The sequence below is a fragment of the Pongo abelii genome, chromosome 10 (assembly GCF_028885655.2).
Source record: "Pongo abelii isolate AG06213 chromosome 10, NHGRI_mPonAbe1-v2.0_pri, whole genome shotgun sequence".
NCBI classification, from domain to species: Eukaryota; Metazoa; Chordata; class Mammalia; order Primates; family Hominidae; genus Pongo; species Pongo abelii.
This window is the reverse complement of record NC_071995.2, coordinates 8,695,537-8,720,100: the sequence shown is the minus strand read 5'-3', so window position 1 is coordinate 8,720,100 and position 24,564 is coordinate 8,695,537. Positions and strand designations below refer to the sequence as shown.

At 43.4% G+C, this 24,564-nt stretch overlaps 2 protein-coding genes across 7 annotated transcripts in view; both read right to left on the bottom strand.

The window, feature by feature from the left end:
* A2ML1 (alpha-2-macroglobulin like 1) overlaps positions 1-7,665 on the bottom strand; it is a 96,437-nt gene extending 88,772 nt beyond the window's left edge. The window contains exon 1 of the mRNA XM_054526774.2: positions 7,583-7,665. The gene's annotated coding sequence lies outside the window, so the exon portion shown is untranslated. The remainder of the gene's footprint in view (positions 1-7,582) is intronic.
* A 5,560-nt stretch (positions 7,666-13,225) lies between these two features.
* Positions 13,226-24,564, bottom strand: part of RIMKLB (ribosomal modification protein rimK like family member B) — an 86,681-nt gene continuing 75,342 nt past the window's right edge. For 5 of the 6 annotated variants that reach the window (XM_054526770.2, XM_002822869.5, XM_054526769.2 and 2 more), the window contains one exon: positions 19,606-23,504. In XM_054526770.2, coding sequence (XP_054382745.1) covers positions 23,041-23,504 — 464 coding nt within the window. In that variant the 3' untranslated portion in view covers positions 19,606-23,040. Of the gene's footprint in view, positions 13,402-16,088; positions 16,254-19,000; positions 19,214-19,605; positions 23,505-24,564 lie in introns of those variants that run through there. The other variant, XR_002917059.3, reaches the window with a different exon arrangement.

Sequence of the window (24,564 nt, the reverse complement as noted above, 5' to 3'; positions counted from 1 at the left end):
GGGTGGGGAATTACTATAAAGATACCTGAAAATGTGGAAGTCATTTTGGAACTAAGTAACAGGCAGAGGCTGAAAGAGTTTGGAAGGCTCAGAAAAAGACAAGAAGATGAGAGAAGGTCTAAAACTTCTTAGAGACTGGTTAAATCGTTGTGATAAAAATGCTGATAGTGATATGGACAGGAGATCCAAGCTGCTGAGTCTCAGATGGAAATGAGGAAGAAAGTTGGAGCTTATATTTTAAAGGGAAGCAGAACATAAAAGTTTGGAAATTTTGTAGCCTGCCCATGTGGCAAAGAAAGAAAAAGCTTTCTCAAAAGAGGAATCCAAGCAGGCTGTGGAGCAACCACTTGCTAGAGATATTTGCATAACTAAAAAGGAGCGAGGCTGGGCGCGGTGGCTCGCGCCTGTAATCCCAGGATTTTGGGAGGCCGAGGCTGGTGGATCACGAGGTCAGGAGATCAAGACCATCTGGCTAACACAATGAAACCCTGTCTCTACTAAAAATACAAAAAATTAGCTGGATGTGGTGGCGGGCACCTGTAGTCCCAGCTACTCGGGAGGCTGAGGCAGGAGAATGGCGTGAACCTGGGAGGCGGAGCTTGCAGTGAGCTGAGATCACACCACTGCACTCCGGCCTGGGCAAAAGAGTGAGACTCTGTCTCAAAAAAGGAAAAAAAAAAAAAAAAAAAAAAGGAGCTAGTGCTAATGTGTCCGGAATTGGTCGGTTCTTGGTCTCACTGACTTCAAGAATGAAGCCGCGGACCCTCGCGGTGAGTGTTACACCTCTTAAGGTGGCACATCTGGAGATTGTTCCTTCTGATGTTCGAATGTGTTTGGAGTTTCTTCCTTCTGGTGGGCTCGTGGTCTCTCTAGCTCAGGAGTGAAGTTGCAGACCTTTGCAGTGAGTGTTACAGCTCATAAAAGCAGCGTGGACCCAAAGAGTGAGCAGAGCAAGATTTATTGCAAACAGCATAAGAACAAAGCTTCCACTGTGTGGAAGGGGACCTGAGCGGGTTGCCACTGCTGGCTCAGGCACCCTGCTTTTATTCTCTTATCTGGCCCCACCCACATCCTGCTGATTGGTAGAGCCAAGTGGTCTGTTTTGACAGGGTGCTGATTGGTGCGTTTATAATCCCTGAGCTAGATACAAAGGTTCTCCAGGTCCCCATCAGATTAGTTAGATACAGAATATCGACACAAAGGTTCTCCAAGGCCCCACCAGAGCAGTTAGATACAGAGTATCGATTGGTGCACTCACAAAACCTGAGCTAGACACAGGGTGCTGATTGGTGTGTTTACAAACCTTGAGCTAGATACAGAGTGCCAATTGGTGTATTTACAATCCCTGAGCTAGACATAAAGGTTCTCCAAGGCCCCACCAGACTCAGGAGCCCAGCTGGCTTCACCCAGTGGATCCCGCACCGGGGCTGCAGGTAGAGCTGCCTGCCAGTCCCGCTCCATGCACCTGCACTCCTCAGCCCTTGGGTGGTCAATGGGACTGGGCGCCGTGGAGCAGGGGGTGGTGCTCGTTGAGGAGGCTCGGGCTGCACAGGAGCCCACGCAGGGGGTGGGAGGCTCAGGCATGGTGGGCTGCAGGTTCTGAGCCCTGCCCCACAGGAAGGCAGCTAAGGCCCAGTGAGAAATCGAGTGCAGCACCGGTGGGCTGGCACTGCTGGGGGACCTAGTACACCCTCCGCAGTTTCTGGCCCGGGTGCTAAGCCCATCATTGCCCGGGGCCAGCGCTGCTCCAAGTGTGGGGCCCACCAAGCCCATGCCACCCAGAACTCCAGCTGGCCTGCAAACGCTGTGGGCATCCCCGGTTCCCGCTCGTGCCTCTCCCTCCACACCTCCCTGCAAGCTGAGGGAGTCGGCTCTGGCCTTGGCCAGCCCAGAAAGGGGCTCCTACAGTGCAGCAGTGGGCTGCAGGGCTCCTCAAGTGCCACCAAAGTGGGAGCCCAGGCAGAGGAGGTGCTGAGAGTGAGCGAGGGCTGTGAGGACTGACAGCACACTGTCACCTCTACACCCCGACTGCTGTTGGGAATTTGGCTGATGACTGCTCTAGCTACTTCCTGCTGGATAGGGGTGAAGAAGGGGCCCTGCAGTTGTAGTGTCCTTTGGAGGGGAACTCTCTAGGCCAGGGGAAGTGCCAGCGGGTCAGTCCAGGGGTCCTCGGTAGAAGTTGTTAGTTGAACTCATTTGGGGTTCCGTTTGTAAGACCATCTGTAGCTTGATGGCCTCGATTCTAGAGGAAACAAATTTGACAAGAAGGTTAAAAATACAGGGCCTAAAGGCGAGTAACAGCAAGATGGCTGCCATGGGACCTAGAAAGGGGAGAAGCTATGTTGCCCAACTCCAGAGGTTGGTATAAGTATTTGAAAGGCATTGTCTGATTTCAGAAGCCTTTTCCTGTAAACGCTGGGTGGCATCTCGCTGGGCGGCATCTCGTACTATCCCTGGTTAGTGTAAAACAACACTCTTCCCCTAAGAAGGTGCAGAGTCCTCCTTTCTTGGCAGTGAGGAGGTCTAGGCCTCGGTGGTTTTGGAGAGTCACTGCTGCCAAAGAGTCTATTTGGGATTGTAAAGTAAGGATAGATTTTGTTATTTCTTGCAAACTGTCTGAGAGGCAGATATGGGTTGAAGATCCACATAAATAGAATATGCCTTGGCTGGGTAGATAGACATTTACCCTGGCTTTTAAAGGAATAGGGTACACTGTTTTTTCTTTACTACTTCCATCTCTCTTTCTCTCCTCGACTTTCTGTCTTTCTGTCTCTCTTTCACTCTGACTCCTTTTTGTTTCTTCCTCTCTGTCTCTTTGACTTCCTGTCTCTTCCTTCCTTTCTGCTGCCTCTGCCAGCTGCTTATGCTGCTGTTCTCCCCTCTCCTTCCCATTTTGATGGCTTCGTCAGTGTAAGATTCCCACCTCTTTGTGTTTTTGCGTTGCGTGCAATAACTCTATAATTTCCTTGTGGTATTTAATGGGGTTTTCCCCAGAGGTTAGGAACTCCCTCTTTCCATATTGTAACATGGGCATGTAGGATTAGATAAGCATACTTGCTTACATCACTAACTATGGCGTAAAATGCCCTTCATGTCCCATTCTCCACAACTGAACTTCCATTGGTATATAGGTTAAGGTCAGGATTAGTTAAGGGGACTTCTAAGGGATCATCTCGGGCGGCATAAGTCTGGGCTATAATTTGTTGGCAGTCATGCTCGATTGGTTCCCCATCCTCTGGGAGAAAAGTGGCAGGGTTGAGGGCCACGCACATGCATGTATGAAGCACTGGTCCCCTCAAGAAGTAGTGCCTGGTATGTAAGTAGGCGGTTGTCTGATAGCCATAAACTTCCTCTGGCACCTAGTATGCCATTTACATCATGAGTAGTCCAGACAGTTAGATGCTTTCCTTGTATTATTTTGATAGCCTCTGATGCTAAGACAGCCACTGCTGCAACTACCCTTAAACAGTGAGGCTAGCCTTTTGCTACTACATCAATTTCCTTACTTAGGTATGCCACTGGTTGTGGGGTTGTCCCACAAGTCTGAGTAAGGACTCCAAGAGCTATCCCAGCTCTCTCTGTGATGTATAAAGAGAAGTTCTGTCCTGTGGGAAGGCTTAAAGCTGGAGCTTGTACTAGGCCTGCTTTAAGGTTTTGAAGGCTGTTTCTGCCTCTGGTTCCCATTCTACTAGATGAGTATTTGCCCTCTGGGTTTCCTTGATTGGAGTATAGAGGGGCCTGGCTATCTCGCTGTAGCCGGGGATCCATAGTTGGCAAAAGCTGATAATTTCAAGGAACCCCCTCAACTGTTTTAATGTCTTAGAGTGAGGATAAGCCAGTATAGGCTGTATTTGTTTCTTGCTGAGGGCCCTGGTCCCTCTGGCTAAGATTAGGCCTAGATATTTGACCTGCTGTAGGCAAAGCTGGGCCTTCGACCTAGACACCTTGTACCCTTGATTAGCTAGAAAGTTCAAGAGGTCTAGAGTAGCCTACTGGCATGAGGCTTCTGAACTGGTAGCCAAAAGTAAATCATCCACATATTGAAGGACCAGAGTGCCTGGACTTGAGAAGTGGCCTAGATCTTGGGCCAGTGCCTGACCAAACAGATGAGGGCTATCCCTAAACCCTTGAGGCAAGACTGTCCAAATAAGTTGGGACGTGTGGTCTGTGGGATCCTCAAAAGCAAAGAGGAACTGGGAATCAGAGTGCAGGGGAATACAGAAGAAGGCATCCTTGAGGTCCAGAACCATGAACCATTCTGCTTCCTCTGGTATTTGAGAGAGCAGGGTATAGGGGTTGGGCACAACTGGATATAGTGGAATTACTGCCTCATTAATGAGTCTAAGATCTTGCACTAGTCTCCACTGACCGTTAGGTTTTTGTACTCCTAGAATTCGGGTGTTGCAGGGACTGCTGCATTTCCTTACTAAGCCTTGAGCTTTCAAATGTTTAACAATATTCTGTAATCCTTTATGAGCTTCAGGCCTTAAGGGATATTGCCTTTGATAAGGAAAAGTGGTGGGATCTTTTAACTTGATTTGGACTGGGCAGGCATTTTTTTGCCCTTCCAAATTGTCCTTCTAATGCCCAGACTTCAGAGTTGATTCCCTCCTCAAGTAGGGCACAACAAATGGGTAACTTGTTCCCTATATTCATGTAGATAATAGCTCCAGCCTTGGCTAATATATCCCTCCCTAATAAGGGTGTGGGACTTTCAGGCATAACAAGAAAGCCATGTGAAAAGAGCAAAGTCTCCCAGTTACAACTGAGGAGGTGGGAGAAATACCTGGTTACAGGCTGTCCCAGGATTCCTCGGATGGTAACGGACCTTGAGGACAGTCGTCCAGGACAGGAGATTAACACTGAGAAAGCCACACCAGTGTCCAGGAGGAAGTCAATTTCCTGGCCCTCAATAGTTAAATATACCCGGGGCTCAGTGAGAGTGATGACATGAGCTGGCACTTGCCCCGGGCACCCTCAATCCTGTTGTTGGATCATCTGGTTGGGGGCTTCTGACCCAGGGAACCTTCATCCTCTGGGGCAGTGCACCTTCCAGTGATTGCCTCGGCATAGTGGATATGAATGAGGGGGCAGCTTGTTTCTCATTGGACAATCTTTTTTAAAGTGTCCTAGTAAACCACACTGATAACAAGCCTTACCAGGTGATTGGCTTGCTTCATTTTCTGTCCTCTCTGAACCACCAAGGTTTGTTTGTCTGAGGGCCATGACTAAGGCTGTGGCCTTGCTCTGATCTCACTTTTCCTTCTGGGTCTGTTCCTCTTGGTCCCTATTATAGAACACCGAGGTTGCCAGGTTTAATAATGTCTCTAGATTTTGTTCAGGGCCCAGGGCTTGCTTTGGGAGCTTTCTCCTGATATCTGCAGCTGATTGGGTAATAAACTTATCTTTCAGAATCAATTGACCCTCAAGTGATTTGGGTGACAGGAGAGTATATTTTCTTAAGGCCTCTCATAGCTGCTCAAGGAAGGCAGGAGGATTTTCTTCCTTTCCCTGAGTTATGGTGGATATCACTGAATAATTCATGGGCTTTTTCTAATTCTCCTTAGTCCTTCTAGAACACAGGTCAACAGATGTTTATGACTCCAGTCCCCATGATCTGAGTCAAGGTCCCAGTGGGGATCCATACTGGGGATGGCTTGTTGACCGGTAGGGAATGTGTCCCTTTCTTCAGCTGTCATCCTATCATTTACTTGACTAAGATACCAGGTATCTCCAAACTCTCGGGCTGCAGCTACAGCCGCATTCTTTTCATTAAAGGCCAGGGTTTGATCTAACAGTAGCATGACATCTCTCCAAGTGAGGTCAAAGGTTTGCCCTAGACTCTGTAGGACATCTATGTACCTATCAGGATCATCTGAAAACTTCCCCAGGTCTGCCTTGATCTGCTTTAAATCAGAGAGGGAGAAGGGGACATGTACCCGGGTTGGGCCAAATTCCCCTCCCCCTACAGCTTGAAGGGGACAAACCCGATAGCCCAGGGGCTTTTGTGGACCTTTGGAGATTTCTTTGCTTATTTCCTTCTGGGCAGGGGAGATTAGAGGAGGATTATCATTAATAAAAAGGGGAGCTATAGGGAGGCTAGGATAATGGGAGTAAGCTGAGAGGTCCTCCTGTAGGATGTAAATTGTAAGCTTTGCATAGTTGTGTATTCTCCCTCAATGAAAAGAAAGCTTGGACATAAGGTATTTCACTCCATTTGCCTTCCCTCTTACAGAAAAGGTCAAGCTGCAGGACAGTATTATAATCTGTACTTCCCTCAGGTGGCCATTTTTCCCCATCAGAGAGAGAATATCGAGGCCAAGCCGTAGTGCAGAAAAAAATGAGCCACCTCTTTTTCAGGGTTTGTGGGTCAAATTGGTCCCAATGGCTTAGGATGCATTTCAAGGGTGAGCCTGTTGATGCCTGAGTGTTTCCCATCTGAAAGACAAAACCTCCCGCAGTTTTGGTTTGTTTTGTTTCTCCCCCTGCCCAAGAACCTGCAACAGTCCCTGGACCCTGCTGATCGGAATAGTTGCGCTTACCGATGCAGCAGCAGAAACACTAGTTTTCCTCCCAGGCCACATGGAGGACCGAGAAAGGTCAGATTTAGTGGTCCTTACCGACACATTCTCGAAAACCTTCACCCTTGCCTGTCCTCCTAGACCACAAGGAGGACCGACCAAGAAAAATCGGATTTAGTGGCCCTTACCGACACATTCTCAAAAACCTGTTAGAGTCCTAAGCATTCTCCTGTTAGTATTGGGACCTTACCCCTTTCCTATAAAGATGTTATACCCCAAAAATGAAGTGGAGGGCCATACCCTGAGGGAGGGAAGGGATCTTCAGGGTTGGAAGAGTGACACCTTTTGTCCTCACTTATATGAATAGGAAGGATACAATTTCTGAGGCTCCCCATATCCTAGCTTCAGGAATAGCTTTTGTTAGGCCTGCTAGTCTGAGGAGGGATCCTAAAATTCCAGGTAGTCCCCACTACGACAGGGCTTTGGGCAAAAATTGTGTCTTTCTGATTGGTGAGCCCAGGTGCCTAAAGAACGTAACAGAGTCCTGGAGTTTATACTAGAAATCATTCTTATAGGAGAAACTAGAAAAGCACCAGAGACAGGTAGCAATTTTAAGAAATGGGACTAACCTCAGAGAAGAGAGGCGAGAGGAAGTTTGTCTGGCAGGCATTAGGACCCAGGGGGCAAGGGTCAGGATAGATAGGATAGATGGGCGAGTCTCGCTTGGGCGACATGCCTTTGAGAGTTCCGCTCATGGCCGCAGGGTCAACCAACTTGTTGTTGGGATCCCGTAGCTGCATGGCTTTCCTCTTTGTTGACCCTCGGCTCAGCCCAGAAGTACAGGAAAAGCAGAAACTGGTTCTAGGCAAACCAATGGTCCCAACTCTGAAGAGTCAGAGGTTGTTAGAGAGCCCTTTCCCAGAAAGCCTGACACCCGTGTCTTCAGTCCGGCGGCTGTGCTAGTCGCTTTTAACTGGCCAACAGGTGCCCAGTATTTAGCCCTCGAATTCTAAGGAAAGATAGGACAGAATAGCAAGTGAAAGGGGTCCGATGGTACTCACTGCTTGGCAATAGGTGATGGTCTTGCCGCTCGGCGATTGTCTCACCGCTTGGCGATAGGCGAAAGTCCCATCTGGGTCGCCAAAATGTGTGTGGAATTGGTGGGTTCTTGGTCTCACTGACTTCAAGAATGAAGCCGGGGACCCTCGCGGTGAGTGTTACAGCTCTTAAGGTGGCGCGTCTGGAGTTTGTTCCTTCTGATGTGTTCGGAGTTTCTTCCTTCTGGTGGGTTCGTGGTCTCGTTGGCTCAGGAGTGAAGCTGCAGACCTTGGCGGTGAGTGTTACAGCTCTTAAGGCGGCACGTCTGGAGTTGTTCGTTCCTCCCGGTGGGCTCTTGGGCTCGCTGGCTTCAGGAGTGAAGCTGCAGACCTTAGCGGTGAGTGTTAAAGCTCTTAAGGCGGCGCGTCTGGAGTTGTTCATTCCTCCTGGTGGGCTCGTGGTCTCGCTGGCTTCAGGAGTGAAGCTATAGACCTTCGCGGTGAATGTTACAGCTCTTAAGGTGGCGCATCTGGAGTTGTTCCTTCCTCCCGGTGGGCTTGTGGTCTCACTGGTTTCAGGAGTGAAGCTGCAGACCTTCACGGTGAGTGTTACAGCTCATAAAAGCAGCGTGGACCCAAAGAGTGAGCAGTAGCAAGATTTATTGCAAACAGCAAAAGAACAAAGCTTCCACAGTGTGGAAGGGCACCCGAGCAGGTGGCCACTGCTGGCTCAGGCAGCCTGCTTTTATTCTCTTATCTGGCCCCACCCACATCCTGCTGATTGGTAGAGCCGAGTGGTCTGTTTTGACAGAGCGCTGATTGGTGCATTTACAATCCCTGAGCTAGATGCAAAGTTCTCCACGTCCCCATCAGATTAGTTAGATACAGAGTATCGACACAAAGGTTCTCCAAGGCCCCACCAGAGCAGCTACAGAGTGTCGATTGGTGCACTCACAAACCCTGAGCTAGACACAGGGTGCTGATTGGTGTGTTTACAAACCTTGAGCTAAATACAGAGTGCCGATTGGTGTATTTACAATCCCTGAGCTTGGACATAGAGGTTCTCCAAAGCCCCACCAGACTCAGGAGCCCAGCTGGCTTCACCCAGTGGATCCCGCACCAGGGCTGCAGGTGGAGCTGCCTGCCAGTCCTGCGCCCTGCACCTGCACTCCTCAGGCCTTGGGTGGTCGATGGGACTGGGCGCCGTGGAGCACGGGGTGGCACTCGTCAAGGAGGCTCCAGCGGCACAGGAGCCCACGCAGGGGGTGGGAGGCTCAGGCATGGCAGGCTGCAGGTCCCGAGCCCTGCCCCATGGGAAGGCAGCTAAGGCCCAACAAGAAATCGAGCGCAGTGCTGGTGAGCTGGCACTGCTGGGGGACCTAGTACACCCTCCGCAGCTGCTGGCCCGGATGCTAAGCCCCTCATTGCCTGGGCCAGCAGGGCCGGCCGGCTGTTCCGAGTGCGGGGCCCACCAAGCCCACGCCCACCCGAAACTCCAGCTGGCCCGCAAGGGCGCTGGCAGCCCCGGTTCCCGCTCGCGCCTCTCCCTCCACACCTCCCTGCAAGCTGAGGTAGCCGACTCCGGCCTTGGCCAGCCCAGAAAGGGGCTCCCACAGTGCAGTGGTGGGCTGAAGGGCTCCTCAAGTGCCGCCAAAGTGGGAGCCTAGGCAGAGGAGGCGCCAAGAGTAAGCGAGGGCTGTGAGGACTGCCAGCACGCTGTCACCTCTCACTAACAGTCAAGACAATGAAAAAAGGCCTTGAATACATTTCAGAGACCTATGCAGCAGCCCCTCCTATTGCAGGCCCTGAGACCTAGGAGGGAAGAATGATTTCATGGGCCAGGCCCAGAGCTCCACTGCCCTGCACACCCTTGGGACACTGCTCCCTACATCTCGGAAGCTCCAGCTCCAGCCAGGGTTCAAAGGGGCCCAAGTACAGCTTAAGCTACCACTTTGGATAATAAAGTTGTAAATGGCTTCCACATGGTGTTAAGCCTGCAAGTACAAAGAGTGCAAGAGTGGTGGGTTCTTGGCAGCCTCTGCTTAGATTTCAGAGGATGTATGGAAAAGCCTGGGTGTTCAGGCAGAAACCTGCTGCAGCAGTGGAGCCCACATAAAGAACCTCTACTAGGGTAGTGCGGAGGGGAAATGTGGGATTGGAGGCCCCACATGGAGTCCCTTCTGGGCATTGCCTTGTGGAGCTGTGAGAAGAGGGCCACCATCCTCTAGACCCAAGAATGGTAGATGCACCTGCAGCTTGCACCCTGAGCCTGAAAAGGCCACAGGCACTCAACAACCTGTGAGAGCACCTGAGAGGGGTGAGCCCTGCAAAGACACAGGGGCAGAGCTGCCCAAGGCCTTGGGAGTCCATCCCTGGCAGCAGTGTGCCCTGGATATGGAATATGGAGTCTAAGATTTAATGACTGCCCTGCTAGGTTTTGAACTTGCATGGGCTCCGTAACCCTTCTTTTGGCCTATTTCTCCCACTTGGAACAAAAATGTTTACCCAATACCCATACCCGCATTGTATCTTCAAAGTAAATAACTTGTTTTGGTTTTACAGGCTCATAGGTAGAAGGAACTCATTTCCACATAAGAATTTGGATTTGAAACTTGGAACTTTTGAATGAATGCTGGAATGAGTTGAGACTTTGCGGGGACTGTTGGGAAGGCATAATTGTACTTTGTAATGTGAGGACGAGATTTAGGAGGGGCTGGGGTGGAATGATATAATTTGCATATTTGTCTCTGCCCAAATCTCATGTTGAACTGTCATCCCCAATGCTAAAGGTGAGGCCTCGGGGGAGGTGTTTAGGCCGTAGGCGCAGATCCTGCGTCGCTTGCTGCTATCTTCATGACAGTGAGTTCTTTGGAGATCTGGTCATGTGTGTGGCGTCTCCCCCCATTTGCTCCTGCTTTCACCATGTCATCTACCTGCTCCCCCTTTGGCTTCCGCCATGAAATGGAAGCTTCCTGAGGCCTCCCCAGAAGCAGCTGCTGCTATGCTTCCTGTAGGAACATGAGCCAATTAAATCTCTTTTCTTGTAAATTATCCAGTCTCAGGTATTTCTTTATGGCCGTGCAAGAATGGCCTAATACGTGGGCCATCTGGGCATTCCATAGAACATTACATCAATGACATCATGCTAAATAAGCAAAATGAATGCAAGGTAGCTAGCACACCGGAAGCCTTGCTATGTGTTCCAGGTGAGAGAGAAACTCTACATGGATTTGGGGATCTGCCATTCCTTTTTTTTTTAAGATGGAGTTTTGCTCTTGTCACCCACGCTGGAGTGCAGTGGTATGATCTTGGCTCACTGCTACCTCCATCTCCCGGGTTCCAGCAATTCTCCTGCCTCAGCCTCCCGAGTAGCTGGGACTACAGGCGTGTGCCACCATGCCTGGCTAATTTTTGTATTTTTAGTAGAGACGGGGTTTTGCCATCTTGGCCAGGCTGGTCTCGAACTCCTGACCTCATGATCCACCCGCCTTGGCCTCCCAAAGTGCTGGGATTACAGGCGTGAGCCACCACGCCCGGCCAGGATCTGCCATTCCTTTAAGGGTTCTGGGAGACCAGGGTTCATGGGCATGCTGGAATACTCTACAAAGTAAAAAGACGACATTAATACATTTTGCATCACCTGCTACAAGGAAGCAAGCACTGTAACTCTGGGGTTCTCTAGGTTCAGAAAGCAAGACATTCCACCTAGAAAGACTACTCCAACCCATATAGTAAATGACATGAAAAAAATGTTAGGCTTGAGTAGGGCCTTGGAGCAAGAAAGGGCTGTTGAAAATTAAGATTCAGGCTATGATGCAAGCAGCCCTGCAAATTGGACCACATGATCTGACAAACTTTATAGTATAAGAGGGTGTCAGTGGCAGGAAAAGATGCAATGCAATGTGGAGTTTACATCAGAAGCTCATGGAACTGTGGAGGGGCTACCCAAAGGTGTAAAGTGGATCTGTGCAGTGTTAAGGAGTGGAATTGTGCCACTCAGTTCTCAAGAAAACTGCATGCAAGAACAAATCTGACAGCGACCAGCTGCCAGTCCTGATCTGTTGCAGCACTCACATGAAAACCATGTGTTCTCCCCAGGCTGCTCCGGACTGGTAGTCAGGCCATCTCTGCCCAATCCGGGACTACTGCTCTGAGATTCCTCATCAGGCTGGCAGACTCTCACAGCAGCTGCGGTTTGAGTTCTCTTCTCTTCTGTCACATGCACATTGCATTCTGAAGGCCTTCCCTGCCTACTGGTCCCTCTCCCTTGTATCCCTCACAGGCATTTCCCTCAATACAGCTCTAGCATTATCTGACTCCACCTTGGTGTCTGCCTTTTGGAGGATCCAAGGTGACACTACCATGCATGCTTTAACAATAAACTTGTTAAATGATGATAATTTTTTTTTTTTTTTTGAGACAGGGTCTTACTCTGTTACCCAAGCTGGAGTGCAATGGCATGATCATGGCTTACTGCAGCCTCGATCTCCTGGGCTCAGGTGATCCTGCCACCTCAGCCTCCTGAGTAGCTGGGACAAGTGTGTACCACCATGCTGGGCTCATTTTTTGTAGACACTGGATTTTACCATGTTGCCCAGACTGGTCTTGAACTCCTGGGCTCAAGTGAGCCGCCCACCTCAGCCTACCAGTGTTGGCATCACAGGCGTAAGGCATCGTGCCCAGCTAAGGTTTTTCAAGTGATTCTCCTGCCTCAGACTCCTGAGTGGCTGGGATTATGCACCACCATGCCTGGCTAATTTTTGTATATATAAAATTTTTAACAGAGATGGGGTTTCACCATGTTGGTCAGGTTGGTCTCGAACTCTTGACCCCAAGTGATCTGCCCACCTGGGCCTCCCAGAGTGCTGGATTACAGGCGTAGGCCAACCATGCCCAGCACCATGCTTTTTTTTTTTTTTTTTTTTTTTTTGTGACGGAGTCTTGCTCTGTCACCCAGGCTGGAGTGCAGTGGTGTGTTCTTGGCTCACTGCAACCTCTGCCTCCCGGGCTCAAGGGATTCTGCCTCAGCTTCCCAAGTAGCTGGAGTTACAGGAGCCTCCCACCATGCCCCACTAATTTCTTGTATTCTTAGTAGAGACAGGGTTTCCAGGCCAGGCTGGTCTTGAACTCCTGACCTCAAGTGATCTGCCCACCTCAGGCTCCCAAAGTGTTGGGATTGCAGGCATGAGCTACCATGTCCAGCCATTAAGTTTTAATAAGATAGTTGCCATTGCGTTGCAATTGTCTACAGTAGTCACATGCTGTACAGGCTTGTAGCTTACAAGCAAAAGGCTATACCATATAGCCTAGGTGTACAGTAGGCTGTACCATATAGGCGTAAGTACCACTCTGATGTTCAGGGTGAAATTTTTTAAAAGTCTGCATTTCTTCAGAGATTAAAAAGTACAGCAACAACTATTCAGCATGGACAGATAAAAGTGTGATAAAAAGGACAGGGGAAAATCCATTGAATAGTGCTCACCTATGTGCCAAAAGGAGTAATCATTTTAGAAGGTATCATAGAAATCAGTCTGTTAAGAACCAAAGGACTCAAGAGCAAAAGGCAAAGAGTAGAAAAAAGGGAATGACATGTGGAGCTAGAAATCAAGTCTAGATATCTGGACCAAAGTGAACTGATATAAAGAACAAGTCACACTGCATGCTATGTTATTTTCAGTGCATTGTGTCTTTATTTAGAAAATAGACGGAATCAAACAGGTTGGAGTTACTGCTTTCTTGTTCTGTATATTCATATTCTCCACTTGAAAAAGCAGTCAAATCTATCTTCATCCATTCTGTTGATGAGGGTAAGCAAAAAAGATCACTGGTTACTTCAAAAGAACCTAGGGGGGAAAAACACAACTTATTTAAATCATGGATTTTAAAAGTCTCTATAACCAAGATGAGAAAAAATACAAATAAAGACAGAAAATCAACTAACATGACAAGAAAACATTCTAAATTGATTAGACTACCAAAAACCACAGTTTTGTGTTGTTATTATTCTTTGTCTTGGTGAGCTCAGTTAACAAAGATATACTCTGATTCTGACTTAGAAGACATTTAATGTTCTTATCATTAAAAAATAAAAGCTACATCTATTACTGTTTTACAAGAGCAACCTTATTTCCCAAATTTATTTGACTCTCCTTCAGAAAAAACTATTCTAACTCCCTGGAAATTGTTCTCTCTAGTGAGTGAATAGTCATAAGTTCAATTTATAGGTCCATAATATTTTCTACTTAATTAAGATGCTGACACCAAAACAGCCAAAATGTTTTTCCTTTTCTAATCTGCAAGTTTTGTGACTTATTTTAGACAGCTTATTTAGTTAAGTACATTTTCCCAAAGTTTTTTGGTTTTTTTTTTTTTTTTTTTTTTTTTTTTTTGTCTAGAGACAGGGTCTTGCTTTGTTACCTAGGCTGGCCTCAAGTGATTCTCCCATCTTGGCCTCCCAAAATGCTGGGATTACAGATGACGGCCACAGTGCCCAGCCTCCCAGGAATTAACTTAAACTGCACTATAGAAATAACATATTTTACAAAAAAAACAAAACAACCCCATTTCAGACACTGAATATTCCTAACTTTAAAAATATAATTGTGCCGGGTGCGGTGGCTCACACCTGTAATCCCAGCACTTTGGGAGGCCGAGGCAGGCAGATCACGAGGTTAGGAGTTCAAGACCAGCCTGACCAACATGGTGAAACCCTGTCTCTAGTAAGAATACAAAAATTAACCGGGCGTGATGGCACGTGCCTGTAATCCCAGCTACTCAGGAGGCTGAGGCAGGAGAACTGCTGGAACCCAGGAGGCGGAGGTTGCAGTGAGCCGTAATCACGCCACTGCACTCCAGCCTGGGCGACAGAGCAAGACTCTGTCTCAAAAAAAAAAAATATATATATATATATATATATATGTGTGTGTGTGTGTGTGTAAAACCAAAGATTACTCCTTAGCAATCCTATAATAAAGACAATTATGCTGCATTTTAGTCAGAAAAATTGTACCAAAAGAAAAAATCTAACGAAATTTCTTGTAGAACAAAAACAAAAAAACAAAATTGTGCCAATATGCCTAGACAAACAAAATTCAAGTTAAATGCTCTCTTGTGTTCCAGGCTAACTTAATAAATTACAGAAAAAAACAATTTTTGATTCAGATTAAAACTCAAGTTTATCACTTTCAGTTCTAAAGCATTAACATTTTTATATAGTAATCAAAATTACTGTTCTGTCACCCAGGCTCAAGTATAGTAGAGAAAGAGTGAGACCCTGTCTCAAGTAAAAAAAAAAAGCTGAAATAAGATAGATAAGAACCATATGCCTTTCATTTCTGTCCAACTGATCATACACAGCTTGGTTGCCAGAAACAACAGATACTACAGTTAAAATAAATAAGTAGTTGGGTGAATAAACAGGTCTGCATCTTACAAATTTAATTGAAATTTACATTCTTTAATTCTAGAGAACTTCAAAGTATGATTTAATTTCTATTCAGTCTAGTCAAATTCTAATAAAGAATGCAAAGTGGGGAGAGAGGGAGGAAGAGAAAGACAGACATGCACACTCTCTTAGGAAAAACAGGCAGGCAGAGATGGAAAATGGCAACATCGGATAATTAAAATTCAGGACTGAATGTGAGAGAAAGCAGCTTACAAACAGACTTGGATAAGGGAGAGGCACAAAGACAGGGAGAGATAGAGGAACAGAGGCAAAGCCCAGCCAGATAAGCAAGAGAGAAAGGTGAACAGGCAGGGTGGAACTGATGGCAGAGTGGAACATGGCACAGTGACAAAGAAATGGGTCTTGACCTAGAGACAGCCAGCTGGAAGAGATCACGCCACCCCCAGTAATTTTTTTCCAATTATACTTTTTTGTTATCTCCCAAAGCTCCCACTAAAAAGGGAAGAATCTTTTAGTTTTCATTTATTTGAGATGGAGTTTTGTTCTTGTCGCCCAGGCTGGAGTGCAGCGACATGATCTCCACTCACTGCAACCTCTGCCTCCTGGGTTTCAAGCGATTCTCCTGCCTCAGCTTCCCGAGTAGCTGGGATTACAAGTGCCCGCCACCACGTCCAGCTTATTTTTGTATTTTTAGTAGAGATGGGGTTTCTCCATGTTTGCCAGGCTAGTTTTGAACTCCTGACCTCAGGTGATCCACTCACCTCAGTCTCCCAAAGTGTTAGGATTACAGGCGTGAGCCATGGTGCGTGGCCAGAACCTTTTATTTGTATAAAATGATTAACAATGCATATTTTATCTTGCAAATTAAAAAATTCAGATTTACTGTCTGCATAATTTTGCCATAATTAAAGGTCACATATACCAACATACTGAGGAGAAAATCGTAATTTTACATACTATTAGTTATTATTCAAAGTAAAGAATGACAGTTTACCAGTAAGGTCAAATTCAACGTAAGGCAAGGACCTACAGGCATTTATGATTACATGCCATAGTACCAAATCATATAATTTATATAACATTGCTATCAGACTAAAAACACATTCTTAGTTAAAGATAACTTACCATTTAGAGTCAAAATGCAAGAATCTTAGTCCTGTTTCCATTTTTGTCCCCCTTGCTTCACTTGGTATGTCATGCTCTATCTCTTCTCCTATGCAGACTTTAAGTCAGTAGCCATCAATCTGAAGAATTCCTTCCTCTGCTGCCACCTACCAGTTTAGTTGTCTGCTGCAGCAGAAGGGTATATAGAAAAAGTTCTTGCTTATCATTCAGATTAAATAAGAAAAAATTCCTTTGTTTAACATTTCGTATTTTTGCATATACACCAACTTTTTAATGTTTCTCCAAGACCTTCCCTCCAAAAATAAAAAACAAAAATCTGAATCACAGAAAATCAAACACTGTAAGATCAATGTTCATGCTAAGCTGGGAAAATTTCCAAAAAAAGTAGAAAGAAAGTGGTAAGATTTAGCCACTCAGCAGCTGCCACCTCAAGAAGCCATTTTCTTATCTGTTTTCTTCTTTACCTACCCCTACAATCTATGAACAAATACCATAACTTAAAAATTTAAGTAGGTAGTCTACAACTCCTACAAATTTTAAGTTCAGAGACTACCCAAAGAACTGTGGAAGATGCAGCAATATAAAAGTTTTTTAAAGTAATTCTAGAAACTAAGGGTGTTAGGTGCTTTACCTGCTTGAGTTTTCAATGTTCGGGACTGCTTATTGCCCAATGGCTCTGAATACATTAAAACACGAACACATACGCCACCTACATTTAAAATAGGGTAGCATTTGTATGCCCATATAAGCAGTGGGTATATTTTTTGCAAAAGAGTAATAAATTCATTAAGTCTTTTAAAAAGGACTGACCATAGATGCACATTTCCTCAAACTGTATACATACATAAAAGAATTAGGGAAAAGGGGAGACAGAATGACAAATGTAATAGCAGTTGTAGAACTGGGGATTAACACAGCATAAACATCTTCTGTTTGTTCAAATCCTGAGATTCATTTCTATTCCCATTCTTTTTGTCATCTAGGTCTATGTTTCAAATTTATTCTACATTAGCTATTAAGGGACAGTCTCCAGTAATGAACTAGAAATAGCAGTAATGGCTTGTTTTTGTTCCACCCTCCCACTGCCTTCATCAAGATAAAAATATGTAGTTTTGCCAACTTTAAAAAATCAGGAAATAAACACTGACATAAGCACCAAAGACTAGTCAACAGTGGCACTGAAGTGACATCACTTCTACTTTCTCATTCCTTCCCCCAATCTCAAACCCCACCCTTTGACCTCTGTATATGGGATGAGCCTGAGCAGGAGAGTTGGTGATGTCAGGACTGCGCCGTTCCCACGGATGCTCCTAGAGGCCTGCTGTGCTTCTGGGAACTGAGGCACAGGGATGTCTGTCTGACTGAAACCTAAAACAACAACAGTTCACCCCACCCCTCATGTTCCCAAACCCCACAATAGCAGCCAGGTATATATGCTATATAAGGCTCACCTACTAAGTTTGAATATGGTAAAATCTAAAAGCAAGATCATTCTTAACAAGTCACTGGTATTCAAACAGGCAGCTGACCGGAGGTTGTTTAACTCTCCATGCCTTAAACAATCACATAGTCTGTATGCTCTAATGTTAGCCACTCTTGCTGAGTACAAGGCTCTCCTGAATGAGCCTTTTTTTTTTTTTTTTTAAGTATACATCACAAATTCTTGCATGAGTGCAGCTGGGATCCCTCTGTTAGTAAATTCCAATTCAACAGATAAATATTTTTGTCTTAAGATGCTTAAAGGGAATGACTGTCCTTATAAGAGTCAACTGAAGCACAGAACAGGTTAATCACTTATCACATGTCTTCCTTCAGCTACAAGAAATGGCATTACAAGCCAAGACTTCCTATTCACCAACTAGTGACTTGCTGGACGTACAGCCTCTTTGGATAGTACGTCCAAAGCCACAGGATGAAATTATGCAGAAGTATATCTTGAAAAGGTCCTGATTACTTTCACTAAAATTCTACCTATTAGAAAGATGACAATATCCCAAAATAATAAAAGCTCAGAGCTAAAACTTTAGGAAGTATAGGAGAAAGGAAGAACGGGTAGGTAGACTGGGGTAAAGACAGAGGAGAGGATAGTTTAGTTTATTACCTAACAGAAAGGCTATTAAAATGGATGAGTTGTAGTCCTATCCCTGACATTTTATGTCCTTGGTTAATGTGCTTAGCCATCTTGTGCTTCAGAAATGTCCTCCTATCTGTTCAAACCTGTAATTTTTGAAGGTTTAAACCATGATTTTCTGATAATCTCAAACTGCTCACATCTCCTTGTTAGAACTAGTATCTTAGAAATGCCAAAACGATTAGTTCTGAAATCACATTGCTCCTAAAAGAACTAAATTTTTTTGTATTATCTTCGTCTTATTATTCCCTTTCACTTTTATAATGTCACAGAGAGAAGCACTAAGGTAAAATGAATGCTATGTTGAGTTTTTACCATATATATAACCTAGAACCTAATTTTACCTTTCAAAACTCTAGTTTTCCATACCTGTCAACTCCTAATTGATGTCTTTATACTGTGAGCTCACTGTGTATTCGGAACACCAACCCCTGAAAAAGCTTAAGCCAGAGTAGCACAATGGAAGAAACAAACAAACCCAAAACAAAAACAAAGCCAAAAAATTCACACTCTGAAATAATTATAGACATATATGCAAGAAATGGAGTCATCTAAATGGCTAAACAAAATTCCCAAGAAAGTCTTGAGTATATCGTAACCAAGTCAAACTTTACCCCCAAAAACTCTTCTTTAATCATATTATTTGCTAGATACATTTATGCATTATTTTTAAGTGAGAATTATGACAAACCCATGGTTACTTTTTAAAGTACGTAAAGAAAGGAAGTTTTAAAAAAAAGAAAGCCTAGTGATGGAAAGAAAGGAGAAAGAGTTAAATTACCTGCAGGCAGACTGGGGCTGTGCCTGAATCCAAACCGGTGCATTTACCATTCATTATACAGCTGCATTATTGGGGGAAGGGGAGTTTAGAAGGGCACTGACCCCGAAAGTTCTCAATACTTCTCACTCATCATCAGGAAGGGGGAAGAAGGAAAGTTTTTTCTCTGGGTATTTTTTTGTTTGTTTGTATTTGTTTTTTTGGCTCCTGAAAAGGCTGGTAAAGAACAGTAACAGTGCAAGCAGTTAGAATATTTCTTTAAAAACAACGTAAAAAATGCAAAACATTACGGATCTTCAAAGGCCAAACTTTCGTTAATATAGAAAGAATTTTCACTAGAGTTAGGCAGCCACCCCAAAACAGCATGGCAAAATGGCATTGGTATAAAGGAAATAAAATACCACACAAAAATCCAAAACAAAACTAAAAACATTTCAAATTAAACCTGGAAGACTAGAAGATTCCAACAGCAGATTTCTGTCCACTACTGAAACATTCCAAAATCCAAGCTCCAAAGGTGCCATCTAAATGTATTTTAAATGAAACTTTGTTTTGTGTTTTTAAGAAGAAAAAAAAAAAAAAAAGAAAGCAAGCAAGCAGTCAGTGAACCTGGTTATAAATCCTGCAATATATTACATTTTAAAAAATCCTAGTACAACAAAAACAAATCTTAAATAAAATTGAACAAACAAACAAATAAAAACAGTAGCAGCAGTGGTTACCTGTCTGAGCACCTACATTTTCTTAGGAGGGGATCGTGTCTCACCAGCCAAATAGCCCATAAACCTTCTCAAAAAAAGTGAGCCAGAAGAAAAGTATAACACAAGATTTGATTTCACAATGTCTCTAAGCCCCACAAGCCCCAAACTGGGGATTCACTGAATGAAGCAAATTTGCTTCTCCATTGCTTTCTTCTTGAGAAAAAGAGATGATTTTCAAAGTCAATGCCTTCGATATCTTCTCAAAGTCTGATATAATGTGCTTGATGAATGCCAAGTCTCTTGTTGGGTTTTTCTACTGTTCCAGGGTAGTTTTCTTATTGATAACATATACAGAAAGATTTCAATGTTCATTGGAGAAAAGCCAGCAGAAATGACCAATCAATTATAGGCACCAAAAAAGAAAAAAACTATTAAAAATTTTAAATAGAATAGTTCATACTTATATGTTTAGATATATAAAGTCCAGTTTTCATCATAGGTGACATAAAAACAATATCAGAAATAATTATTTTTGAAATACAATTTAGAATTACAATTTTAACAATATACAAAAATTTTACAATTCAGATTTTATCATTACACATATTTGATATATACATTTTATCTCTCATAATAGCAATGAAGATTATACAAAAGTTATTAAACAATTATGAAAATAAATTTAACCTAAATATCTGCTGCTGTTTCCTTAGGGTACTTCCAGAATGATTTGCTCTTATTCTTTACCTTAATCTTGAAGGAATTCAAGAAGATATCCATGTTTTTAAAATCTAAGATAACTACTGCTCTTTTCATTCTAACATGTGAGTGTACGTTTTAATATCATGTGAATGCATAATAGTGAATAAAGCTAATGAACTAATTTCACATATTTCCTATAATATAGTTGGTTAATTTGGTATAAAAGACTAACTACATTTTTTCCTGATGCCTTACCCCACCAACACAAACATGAACTTTTCATTGAATAGAGGTTGTTTTTAAATGTATTAATCTACATATTTGTGATATATAACTATTCAAAGTGTATGTGTCATAATACGCATGGCAACCAGATGGTCTCTACATGAACATATGAATGATAATTTAATTAAGCAGTTCTTTCTTCCTCATTTATTTCTCTATACCAAATAGTATGCATCCTCCACAGTATGGTCATTCAGCGAAAGAAGTACCAAGTATTTCTTTCTGTTAATGAGTCAGAGGTACTAATATATGTATGTGAGTCCCCCATTTACCCTGTACAAGGTAAGTTCTTTTAAATGCGATTAGAATATCCTAAGAAAAAAACTTCTCTTATGTATCCTTTTCTCTGAGGTGAAATGAGACACTGCACAGATGAGAGGTACTATTCTATTCATCAACAATCAACCTTTCACTCAATTTTAATATTATTTAATTCTATGGAAAAAACAAATTTTATTACATTCCTTTTTAAAACGGGGGAAAAACTGTACAAGTAAGCATGATCAAACCTCTGTTATAGCTGGTTAATACTGATCTTTTATTATTGCCTCGAAGTCTCTCTAGTAGTGTCCAAGAAATTATGTTTAAGGTCCATCTGAAGGAAAATAGCACTGGAGAGGCAAGAAAGGGCTTGGGTAAAAGCTTCAGAGGATTTGTAGGGAGATGGAAAACTTGCTGTTTAAAAAATTACGTTGGGCTCTGCAGCATCTCCATTTCTTAACATACCATCCAAACCCATCAATAGGATTAGTTTTACCCATGTTTTAAAGGCTCATATTATATGCAGTTTGGGGGCTTTTATAAATTCTGCAAGTAAAGCAATATAAAGAGTGGACAGTATTGAAGGCTTAAGAGTAGGGCTATAAGAGACTCAATACTACTAAATAAGTCCCCAAACAAAAACATCCAACCCACCCCCAATCCCAAATCCTATATGTAAAAAGAGAAGATGCATAGCCAGAAGCATTAAAGAAAAGCATGTAGCCTTGAATAAACTGTACACTGAACAGGCTAGAAACAAAAGGAAAAAAACAAACAACATACATACACACAAAAAGGCCTAAAAAAGCATCTATTCACCCTATGTTTTAAGGTGAATACCTCTACCCCAGTGGAGTCTACTTATGAAAACAACTCATCTGTTTTTTAAAGTTAAAAACTCTGTTTCCCATCATGCTCCATTTTCTAAATTATCCTTTTTGATTAGTTGATGTAAACAAAAAGCAAAACACATACACATGCATGCGTGCACACACATACATATATACTCCCTCGTAAAATGTGAAAAATGCAAATATATAATGCTGGCATTCGAAATCACTTCAGCTTTATACTTAGAACTCACAGGCTCTTGATTTGCCCCCAAAAATATTTTTCCTTGTCCTTATTTAAATGCCCAACCACCAAAACAAAAAGGGAAAAAATAAAAGGCTTTAAATGTACATGTTTCAAGTCAGTGTCTTGTTAACAAAAAAGGTAGCATTTTCTTCACTTTGGCCATTGTTAAAGATGCAGGCATAGAGCAGGAAATGTTAGACTAGCATGTATTAAAAAAAAAAAAAAAGCAACATTAACAGAGCACATCTTTCAAAAAAGACTAAAACACTAACAAATACAAGTCAATGCACATATTTTAAACTAGTGTAATTTTATCTACATTGAATAAATGTTATTTTGTATACCGGACATTGCAATACTGTTCATTTCCATTTCATCATGCAAACATGCCAATTTTGTCATTAAGAAGCCTTTATTGGGTTATATTCAATTTGACCCTCCCACCAAATTAAGGGGGAAAAAACAAAAAAATAAGAAATCCCAGTAAAAGAGCCCCTCAAGATTTCATGAACTACAAACTAAAGCTGCTAGTTAATAAGGAAATGGCAGAATTTTCAGAGCTGTATAATACAAAAATTCCTGTAATTTAAGCAGATGTTTTCCTCACCGATGACAAATCTTCCAACACAATGTGAAGTTATGCTACTAGGATATTTGTAGCAAAACCATTTTTTTGGTACAAAAACAAAAGCAAGGGACCATGAAAAAAAAAAGTAGTTGTTCCTCATGGCCTATGAGCATACAAATTTCATAGCAATTTAAAAGGGTAACTATGAGAGCCTGACATTTTTCTACACCCCACCTATTCTGCCTCTCTATTTGTAGGATTTGTAAATGAAAGTAACATCTTACTAGCAGAGGTCTCATCTATCTCCCACTCTCTCCAACTAATCCTACTAATTTTCTCTCATCTTCCTGAGCATCCTCCATGAACAGCATTGCAAGTTGGTTTTAAAAATAGAAAAGAAAAAAGAAAGAAAGTTTTACAAGGGTTTTGTTGGTTAATTACCAGTGGAGTCAGTCCACCAGTAGTTTGATTTCATTGGCTAGCAGCTGGTTCATGTTGAACAGGCCCCCTGGGAGCTTGGTGAGCAGCTCTCGCTCCGTGCTTTCAGGGTCGCTGTCAACAGAGCTGGAACTTGCACTCATGTTGTCAACAGCAGTGCTGGCTGGGGGACCCAGCTCCGGCTCACTAGTCTCACTGGCAGTGGACACCACGGAGAGCAGGGACATACGCCGGGTGAGCCGGCCAGAGGGTAGAAGGGAGGCAGCATAGTCTGCTATGATACCAGCTACATCTAGATTACAAGCCTTATCAAAGGCGATGAAACCTACATTTGCATTGGCCTCACAGACGCAGAAGGAGCCGTCATCTTTCATCAACAGGTCAATGCCACACACATCCATCCCCAGGATATTAGACACCTGGATAGCTAGCTGCTTCCCTTGTTCACTCAATGAGCACATCATCCCCACACCACCTGGCAAGAGAAACAAGACAGGAAATTAACAAAATCATAAACTTTTGATATAAAATTAAAGTTTGCCTCCAAGGCTAAGCCTTTCTTCTAAATTAATAGTGAAAACAAAGGTGTTATTCTAGTGTAAAATTAGGACTTCTAAGTCTAGATTTCCTTAATTAGGAATCCTCTCCCTATCCAGTCTCCCAGGAATTGACGATTTCGTAAGTTGTCAATATTTTTTCCAAGTCTATCTTACTTGCAATAATATAAACCAAGTATAAGGAAGTTCAGCATAAACACAATTAGACCACTTTATAGATGGCAAAAGTATTATTGGTTTTTGATTTATAAAAATAATAAAAATGCATAACAGAACCGAGCATGGGGTGAAATCTGGGAAGGTGGTGACCTGAACACAGTTCTCTTCCTCTATAGCCCCCACTTCAATCTAGCTGTCATTCCTAAACCAAAAGGCTTCTGGGTTATAAGGTAGCTGGCTGGATATAAGTGAAGTCTTTGGCCTTGCCAAAAGGAAGGAAGAGAAAGGTAGTGGAACTTGATTTTCTCACTTGGAGATCAGCTTCACGAAGCTCTGAACTAAGGACAGGAAAGTAAAGAACTTTAAGAAGAGCTTGGTTCCAAGAGCTCTGTGTATCCATAGGAGTGAGGATGACATTATGTGAGTTTACCCGTAGTGTTTGACCCCAAAAAGGCCAGAAGTAGCTGGACAGGTGAGGTGGATCCTCCCTACCACTGAGGCTGTAGGAATAAAGAAGTCAAGGAAACAAAAGGCTTCTTTTTAGGTACCTCCGTAGAAGAGTGGCCCGTGAGTTAAATGATTCTGCTTCACAGCACTTGTAAGACTGAGGCCATGTAGAATACTATAGATAACCCAAGCTGAGTAAGCCCTGATGTAAGAAGAAAACAATAATAATCCACCTATGACTTTAATGAAAGAAATAAGAGCTCTTTAAGCAGATTCAAGTTCAGCACAAAAAGATTTTCTGAAGTTAAAACAAAAACATGATTACTCAACTAAAAAATCCAATAGAGAAACTCAGTACGGTCGCTTGAGAGT